Raw genomic sequence first — 9,998 nt, 5'->3', positions numbered from 1 at the left:
CGGTCTCTGCTTCAACTGTCTGGCGGGGGACCACATCGCTGCCCGGTGCACCTCCCCGTCCCGCTGCCTCTTCTGCCATAGCACAAAGCACCGGGCAAGGAACTGCAAGCACTGTTGTCCGCCTGGGCGCCTTTCTTTGGACCGTGTGCGGGAGCGTACGCACCCGCGCCAACTCCGACCTGGTCGCTAGGGCGTCGACAACGGCGACGGTGGCCAAGGTGCTCTTAGCGCGCCAGAACCGTGCCAGAACCTATGTTCGCAACAGGCGGCCCCTATCATTGTCAGACAGATTCTTTGCCTGGCCCCTTCAACGCCGGCGGTTGTGGGTGGCGGCTCACGGCCTTCCCCGCACGCGCCACACGGTGGCTCGGATAGAGCCACGCAGGGGTCTGTGGAGGGCGCCAATGGCATCCGTTATCGACGACGGCGTCGCCGGAGCAAGCTGCCGAGGGACATAAACATCGCCGTGACTCCTGACTACGCCGACGCCGCCGCCACCTTAACTGACCCACTCGCGCTGGCGCTGCATGAGGGCGCGAGGCCTCCCGTATGGATCGACCCGATGCTCGATGAGATCGCTGCCAACCTTGTCGCGAGTCGGTCAACAGCCGCTCCAGTGCTGCGCCCATCTACCCCTCTGGAGGCCCAGGCAGCGCTGGCGGACACACGTTCGCCGCCACGTTTGGTCCAGCTCAGCTTCGCAGATGCTGAGGCGCCGGGGATGGATGGTGAGGACGCCGCGGTAGCGGCCACTGACATCATCGATGTCGGGGCACTCTTCATCAACTCCCTTCGCCTGCCGCTACAAGAGAGTCTCCTGCACACACCACCGCGCCCACGCGCCGCACGCTAGCCTGGTCCCTCGCCGCAGTGACAGGCTCGCGGCCAAAGCTCCTTTCCGCGACCCAGTGGCGGAGCCAAGGGGGGGCTGGCAGGGGCCATGGGCGCGGTGGTGCGGGGGGAGAACGGGCCGAGCCGCTGAGGGCTGGAGCGGACGAGCGGACCTGACTCTTCAATTTTACTGGGTTTGATAATTTTTTCAGATCCGTGCTCCTATAGCAGCGACTCCCTTCCCGGAAACGAGTCACAGATAAGGGTCCTTCTTATCAGAGACTCATCTAGCTGAGAAGAGTCCCTGATAAGTTGTCATCAGTGACACATTTTTCTTTTGAGGCAGTGGGCGACACCTAGCAAGTGATGTGTTCTATTTATCCGTGTCACTGATCTCACATCAGTGACGTGTATCAATTCCGAGTCACTGATTAAGGTGTCATGTTTTGGCATAGTGTGACTACTCTACAACGCCGCCGATGACCACTCGGGCCAGCAGGGTGACGCCCATCGGCGCGGGCGTTAGCCCACAGCAGGATGACCACTTGGGCCGCGCCACAGGCTGCCTACTAGCTTGAACTGTCTTCTTCCATGCGATTCAGACATGAAACTAGCCTCAATACAATAGACAATAGCACATTAATTGCAGTTGCCAATGTAGGAGGCGTGAGCTGCTGCTTCTTGGACGCGGTTGGTCATCATCCTAACTCGTCTTGGTGACTTGGTGCTTCATAGTTCAGTAGTTCTGGATGGGAGACACGTAGTCGGCGTGGGCGCCTGTTGATGCCATCCAGAGCTACGTCGACACCACGTTCCTGGATCCGCTCCTCCTCCCCTTCGTCATCCCCCCCGAGCCTCCTCCTCCCAACTCCAATCCTCCCAGATCCGCTTCTTCCACCCCAGCCCCGCCGCATCTGAGCCTGGATCCGGCACCTCCGTCGTCCAGGCTCTCCTCCGATGGGTCCAAGACCCCTACTCCTGCCCAATCCCTAGTGCGCCCGGTCCCCGCACCCCAGGTCGCGAGGGTCGTCCATGGCGTGCCCGGGCTGCCCCCGCGCCGACGCTGCTGGTGGCCGCTAGCCCAGCACCTGCGGCACCTTCCTCCACCTCTCCTCCCTACCCAGCAGCCTCTCTCGTGCCGCCAACAACGCCGGAGGCCTATAGGGGTGGGGGAGCTGGGGAGGCTGAGGCCCAGCGATGGTGAGGTCGGCGACGGGGCGACGGCGTGGCCCGACCCCCACGTTGGTGAGGGCCCGACTCCGTGCCTCGACGTCCTCCTGTAGACCTCCGACACCGCACCGCCGCCGCCGCCACAGCCACCTCGGCCATGCCCCCCGCGGGGCCATGCCCCGTGGGTGCCGGGGCTTGTCCTCCGCGGGCCGCCTCCCCGACACCGCCGACGACTGCGTCGGCGCAAGCGTCCCTGCCTCATCGCATGACGTTGGAGGATGAGTCGCTGGTTATCGTTGAGGACGTTGCGGACTGTGACGAGGATGAAGACGATGACAACGATGCGGCTCCGACGTTGGCTGCGCAGACTCCCTCCCCGTCGCCGGCGCCACAGGTGTTGGGCTCCATGGCCTCCCTCCTCGCGGACGCCGGAGTCGTAAAGGGCGCCTCTTGGATGCGGGCGGTCTCCACGGGCAGGAGCTCCTCCCTGTCCCCACTTGCCTCAGCCTTCTTCCCTGCCATGCAGTTCGCGGGCAGGTCCAAGGCTCTGCGGTGGATGGAGGACTGCAGCGATCCTGATCTCGATTGCACATCCTCTACTGCCCAGTCGCCGTACCTGGAGGCCACTCGTCGAGCTGTCAAGGTGACGACCTCGCCCGTGCCTGAGGGGGCCAGCCCTGCCTCACCTCCGGTCGTCATCACCAAGAAGAGCGGCGCCGCCGTTGTCGAGCTAGGACTAGGGACGCCAACGGTCCTCCAACGTCGCCCCCGCACCCGGCTGCTAGGGTGCCCGCGCATCAGCGGCTCAGCCCACGGCCAGTCGTACGTGTGCCCGTGCACCAGCGACTCGGCCAGCGCTATCAGGCGTCGCCGCTGGATGGCCGCCATCGTCGGTTCATGAAGAACGCCAGGCGACCTCCGACACCTCCGTGTGCTCATCCTCCAGAGTGGCTACCTCGACACCACGTTCCTCGAGTGGCTGCACCTGTTGATGCCGATGGCTTCACGCTTGTCCAAAGCCGTCGGCGTGGGCGCCGCCATGCCCCGCCTCACCCTCGTCGCCAACGGCCTGTGCCGCCTTCGCTCCACGGTCTCTGCTTCAACTGTCTGGCGGGGGACCACATCGCTGCCCGGTGCACCTCCCCGTCCCGCTGCCTCTTCTGCCATAGCACAAAGCACCGGGCAAGGAACTGCAAGCACTGTTGTCCGCCTGGGCGCCTTTCTTTGGACCGTGTGCGGGAGCGTACGCACCCGCGCCAACTCCGACCTGGTCGCTAGGGCGTCGACAACGGCGACGGTGGCCAAGGTGCTCTTAGCGCGCCAGAACCGTGCCAGAACCTATGTTCGCAACAGGCGGCCCCTATCATTGTCAGACAGATTCTTTGCCTGGCCCCTTCAACGCCGGCGGTTGTGGGTGGCGGCTCACGGCCTTCCCCGCACGCGCCACACGGTGGCTCGGATAGAGCCACGCAGGGGTCTGTGGAGGGCGCCAATGGCATCCGTTATCGACGACGGCGTCGCCGGAGCAAGCTGCCGAGGGACATAAACATCGCCGTGACTCCTGACTACGCCGACGCCGCCGCCACCTTAACTGACCCACTCGCGCTGGCGCTGCATGAGGGCGCGAGGCCTCCCGTATGGATCGACCCGATGCTCGATGAGATCGCTGCCAACCTTGTCGCGAGTCGGTCAACAGCCGCTCCAGTGCTGCGCCCATCTACCCCTCTGGAGGCCCAGGCAGCGCTGGCGGACACACGTTCGCCGCCACGTTTGGTCCAGCTCAGCTTCGCAGATGCTGAGGCGCCGGGGATGGATGGTGAGGACGCCGCGGTAGCGGCCACTGACATCATCGATGTCGGGGCACTCTTCATCAACTCCCTTCGCCTGCCGCTACAAGAGAGTCTCCTGCACACACCACCGCGCCCACGCGCCGCACGCTAGCCTGGTCCCTCGCCGCAGTGACAGGCTCGCGGCCAAAGCTCCTTTCCGCGACCCAGTGGCGGAGCCAAGGGGGGGCTGGCAGGGGCCATGGCCCCCCCCCCCCCCCCCCCCAATATTTCACAACAAAAAGAGCCAGGAATTATCCTTAGGGGGGTCGCATGATGAGTGAGCACTCGTGCGCCAGCGTCCTTGCTGTTGCGTCGGTCGCGCTGGCCGCTGCAACGCTGTGCGTACCTTAATCGCTACTCCCTCCATAAAAAAAAGTCACTATGAAAATCAGGCTGGTCAAACTTTTTAACTTTAATTAAATTTATAGAAAATATGTGCAATATTTATATCTCCAAACAAGTTTATTATGAAAGTATATTCAATGGTCTACCTAATGGTATTAATTATGTATCATAAATATTAATATTTTGTTAAATATATTTGATCAAAGTTAAAAAGTTGTTAAGCGAAAATAACTCTTTTTTTTGGAACAGAGGGAGTAAGCGAGAAGTCCGCCTACCTGTGCGAGGAACTCGTGCGACGTCCGTGAGGAGGTCGCATCGGAGGAGCGTGGCGAGCGTGAGCTAGAGGCGCAGCAGCCTACTGGCGGTTCGCCTGCCGCCCCATGGCCACGAGCAGCCCTGACTATGTCGTGCGTGCCGCGGCCCACTTCCTCGATCGAGTCCGAGACAGAAGAGAGAGGACAGGAAGGTGACATATGGGCCTCACGTGTCAGCATGTTTTATGGGTACGGGTTTAGATCCACTTTGTCGACGAAATATGGTCGGCAGTCCATCTAGGGGTATGCCCATAATGGTAGATTGTCAGTAGACGGTGCGCAAGACACGAACCGGATGGTTACAGAGACACAAGACACAAGATTTATATAGGTTCAGGCCGCTAGTGTGGCGTAAAACCCTACGTCATGTGCTCTGTTATTTGTATTGATTGAGTTCTAGATGATCCGTTGTAGATGGATTGTCCTCCCTGAGGGAGACCTCTGCCTCTCCTTATATAGTCTGGAGGAGGAGGGTTACAAGTAAAGTATCCTATTTGGTACTATTACAATATCTAGTACAACTTGTAATCTTGTCGTGCACGCCTCGATCTTACGGGCCGGGCCACCTCGGATGGTGCGGCCCATGTACCATCTTGTGGTACCTGGGGGTATATCCCCCACAGCTAGTCCCCGAGCGCCATGTATTTTGATGCGATACGCCATTTTAACCTTCTCCGAACAGTGAGGCTTGAGTTCTTGACATCTCCGACCATCGTTGTCGCCGGAGAAATAGGTTGTCCGAAGAATGTATGGTGCTCTTAAGAAGAAAAAAAAAGATTTCCGTCCTGGGAAGTGTGCCCACTTGTATTTCTGAAAAGAAATGTAAGTGCGTCTTGAAGCGTAGCGTTCTTGATCATCAGAGGCGTAGGGGTCGAAAAACAAACACATTCACCGCAAGGTGAAGTGTGCCCACTTAGTCCACGAGCCTGGTAGTAGGTGACGTAGGCACGTGGTGCCAGGGTCTAAAAAGAATTCCTAGTTAAGTTGAGAACCCAATCGTCGTACAGGCGATACGAGATGCACCGGCAGGTGCATCGTACCGATGTAGTCCCTGAGCTTGCTGGAAGGCGAGATATGAGCCTTGTAGCAAGGTCTAAGTGAGAAAAAATATCCCAACTATATGCGAGTTGCCAGTCACATGTAGTCGAGACGCAAAGTCCCCGAGCCGTGGTCGGAGAGTGGTCGAGGCAGTCCCCGAGCACAGGTCGAGGAGCGAGCGACGAAGTCCCCGAGCCGTGGTCGGAGAGTGATCGAGGCAGTCCCCGAGCACAGGTCGAGGAGCGAGCGACGAAGTCCCCGAGCCGTGGTCGGAGAGTGATCGAGGCAGTCCCCGAGCGTAGGTCAAGAAGCGAGCGACGAAGTCCCCGAGCCGTGGTCGAAGAGTGATCGAGGCAGTCCTCGAGCGTAGGTCAAGAAGCGAGCGACGAAGTCCTCGAACATAGCTCAAAATTCCTGCAATATAAATATGTAGAATGGTAGTACATGATGTACAAAATAATAATTTATGGAGAAAAAATCAGCGATGAAGAAATGACGCTCAGCAGTCATGAGCATGATGTGATAAAGCAGTTGGTGCTTTGTAAACATCAGTGTTAATGTGAAGTTTGTGTTTATACTTAATATAAATTGCCCGACCAGTTAGTATGCAGCTGAGTCTCCAGCCCTAGCTAGCCCGTTAACCATAACGCGGGGCGTGGAGTCCGTGCACGTGTAGGAGGAACAAAGCGTCGCTAAGGAGCCGCTGCCGACCACCCATAACGCAGAGGGCACACGCTCGTGCATGTGTAGGGAGGAGCTGGAGACAGGGCCTTTTCTAGAGACATCGAGCATCAACATGACTGGTCGAGGATTTACATTAAGTATAGCTGTATGTTATATTTAAGATTGTATACATGGACAAACGTTATTTGAAGAATAATCATGATAAGGACGTTGTGGAGAAACGTCATAATGAAAATTATATTAAATATAAATATTAGAAGTGTACTTATCTTTGGATAGAAATCTGGTCAATGGCAATAAAGTTGTCCGATCCTCGTACTTTTCGGCCTGTTGTGATGGTGGTCGCGGTTGTCATAGCGTCGTTCTTCGTGGCGATCATCATTGCGACGTGGTCTGGTGGTCTGGTGGTCGAAGCTCGGCGGAGCCGCTCGGGACGTGGTTTGGTGGTCGGAGCTCGGCGGAGCCACTCAGGACGTGGTCTGGTGGTCTGATGGTCGGAGCTCGGGTCGCATACAGTTGGGATATTTTTTTCTCACTTAGACCTTGCTACAAGGCTCATACCTCGCCTTCCAGCAAGCTCAGGGACTACATCGGTACGATGCACCTGCCGGTGCATCTCGTATCGCCTGTACGACGATTGGGTTCTCAACTTAACTAGGAATTCTTTTTAGACCCTAGCACAACGTGCCTACGTCACCTACTACCAGGCTCGGGGACTAAGTGGGCACACTTCACCTTGCGGTGAATGTGTTTATTTTTCGACCCCTACGCCTCTGATGATCAAGGACGCTACGCTTCAAGACGCACTTACATTTCTTTTCAGAAATACAAGTGGGCACACTTCCCAGGACGGAAATCTTTTTCTTTCTTCTTAAGAGCACCATACATTCTTCGGACAACCTATTTCTCCGGCGACAACGGTGGTCGGAGATGTTAAGAACTCAAGCCTCACTGTTCGGAGAAGGTTAAAATGACGTATCGCATCAGAATACATGGCGCTCGGGGACTAGCTATAGGGGATATACCCCCAGGTACCACAAGATGGTACATGGGCCGCACCATCTGAGGTGGCCCGGCCCGTAAGATCGAGGCGTGCACGGCAAGATTATAAGTTGTACTAGATATTGTAATAGTACCAAATAGGATACTTTACTTGTAACCCTCCTCCTCCAGACTATATAAGGAGAGGCAGGGGTCTCCCTTAGGGAGGACAATCCATCTACAACAGATCATCTAGATCTCAATCAATACAAATAACATAGCACAGGACGTAGGGTTTTACGCCACACTAGCGGCCTGAACCTGTATAAATCTTGTGTCTCGTGTCTCTGTAACCATCCGGTTCGTGTCTTGCGTACCGTCTACCGACAATCTACCATCATGGGCATACCCCTAGATGGACTGCCGACCATATTTCGTCGACACACTTGGACTAGCTTTAAGACCCGAACTAAGTTTAAAGACCAAAATAACACAACTTTTAGTATAGGGACCGAGATGACACCTTCACAAGTTTAAGGACCAGCCATATACTTTACTCTTTATTAATCCACTAGTTAGCGTGCTCGTGCGTTACTACGGGATTGTCAACATTTTGTACTAAAAACACATGGATCGCATGATAAGATAACAATACTGTAAAAATTAGATACCAACGTTAAAGTGGCGTTTAATCCAAAAAGCAAGGTTTATGAATTTAACACAGTCACGGAGTGCACGCCGTCGCAGGCTCACAAACTCTACTTCATAGACCTTTCCGTGATGCGGCTAAGATAATATTTTATATCGATAGGAAGAAATCTCCGATATCCATTTCTTTTGTGCTCACAAACTAATGACCCTGGTGCAACAAAGAGAAATACAAGGAGCTATCCTCTTGAATGCGCGGAACCAACACCACTATGATCGTGCCATCCTATGACCACTGGTATGGTGTTGTTTAGCACTGTTGTTCATTATTATCGCTAACTTGCTTTATTGGTTTTATTCAAGTAATTTGTGTTTGTAATTATGCATGTGCTAATTTGGTTGATCCCACATTGGCACATGATAAAAGTGAGGGAAGTCGACAAAACTCATGGTTCTGAGAACATACACGTGTAATAGTTATGAATAGTTACAAAACGAAATATTATGAATAAAACACTCAAAGTGTCATTTTTATAACAATAATATAACACATGTTCAATTTTCATTATGCCATCACACAATAACTGTAGAAGGAAACATAATTACAATTAATCATATCACAATCCTACCTCAACTGTTCTTGATTTCTCCTGCATGTATATCTGTCTTTGGACTTTTAGTAGGCACCACAATCTGTATGACAAAGAATATGCAGTTACTAACAAGATGCAGAAACATTTTCAACTTGCAGAACAACTATAAGTATCTCCTGGAATAATAGGTGGATTTTGAAAAGTAATGCAGGTTCATCAGTTGAGCCACATCATAGAAGAGGCATCACAAAATGAGTCTAAATAACAACCAATTTGTTCAGACCCATGTCAGGTTGATTGACAAACAAATAGCAACCTGAAGAGGTCTGAACAAACATGCACACTGGACAAAACTGAAGAAACCGTTTGCTTGTTGAAAGATGGAGCATGACATATGTGACTCTTAACGTTTGATTTATTTTTAGCGTTTTGGAGTATTTTATATTAGCAATGAGAAATAACCATTATATCCCGATTCTCAAGTCAAACTGAAAGAAAATAATGTTGAGGACAACAGTTCACAAGTAGCCACAAGCGAATGCATCCTAAGTAGAAACAGGCAACCAAGAACCCACACCTCATCCCAAGCAGAAGCAAGCCGTTGCAAGGGGGTATATATATATATATATATATATATATATATATATATATATATATATATATATACACACACACACACACACACACACATATACATGTCTATCCTAGTACAAGCCCCAACACAATCTGGTAGCTATATATATACATACACATCTCGGTTTGGCATAGTTTGTTCAGTGTCCTTGCAAGAAAATAAATTCTTTATTAGAGAAAAACCCAGCAAGTATGAATGCTTGCTAATTCGCATACTAACTATATTTGTGGCAGCACCCATTACTACACAAACTTTAATGGAGGCGGGCGTTTTTGATTTTCCACGGCGGGCAAAGCCGTCCGCCGCGGCCTAGAGGCCACGGTAAATCGTGGCTTAACCGCGGCGGGCGGCTTTGCCCGCCGCGGTTAACCGATTTACCACGGCGGGCGGTGTAACGTGCCCGCCGCGGTAAATATACTTTTACCACGGCGGTCACGTTGAACCGCCCGCCGCGGTAAATTATTTTACCGCGGCGGACACGGTACAGCGCCCGCCGCGGTTATGTTCGTTAGCCGTGGCGGGCATTATTATTTGCCCGCCTCGGTAAATTATTTCCTGAATTAAAAAAAATACAGCAGCCATATAATTAAATTCAAATTCAAATTCAAATTCAAATCACATCCAGATTTTACAGATTAAACTTAAAAAGTATGCAGGCATTACACATGAGATAATATACATATATATACATTCATTTAGTCGTTCTTGTCATCGTTAATTCATTACATTTACATATTAAAGTCGTTATACATGCCCTAAGGAGTAATCTTGCGGACGCATCATCGTGGGCCATTTCCTCAGCCTCTCGTACTCCGGTAAAATCGCTAGCTGGCTGTTCTCATTGAAGAACGTGCTCTCTTCAAGCACGCATTTGTCTAAGACAAACTTACATATGTCCGCCTTTGTCTGCTTGAAGGAGTGTTGGGTGCTC

The 9,998-nt window shown here is 52.9% G+C and overlaps 1 protein-coding gene across 1 annotated transcript; it reads left to right on the top strand.

The window, feature by feature from the left end:
• The first annotated feature begins 1,434 nt into the window (after positions 1 to 1,434).
• On the top strand, positions 1,435 to 4,896 carry LOC136498866 (uncharacterized). The gene is made up of 2 exons (XM_066494582.1): positions 1,435 to 2,644; positions 4,425 to 4,896. The coding sequence occupies exons 1-2, from the start codon at positions 2,159 to 2,161 to the stop codon at positions 4,431 to 4,433; spliced, it is 495 nt and encodes a 164-aa protein (XP_066350679.1). The 5' UTR covers positions 1,435 to 2,158; the 3' UTR covers positions 4,434 to 4,896.
• The last annotated feature ends 5,102 nt before the right edge of the window (positions 4,897 to 9,998 follow it).

Source organism: Miscanthus floridulus, chromosome 13 (assembly GCF_019320115.1).
Source record: "Miscanthus floridulus cultivar M001 chromosome 13, ASM1932011v1, whole genome shotgun sequence".
NCBI lineage: Eukaryota > Viridiplantae > Streptophyta > Magnoliopsida > Poales > Poaceae > Miscanthus > Miscanthus floridulus.
The sequence above is the reverse complement of the archived record's forward strand: the minus strand, read 5'-3'. Positions and strand labels throughout refer to the sequence as shown.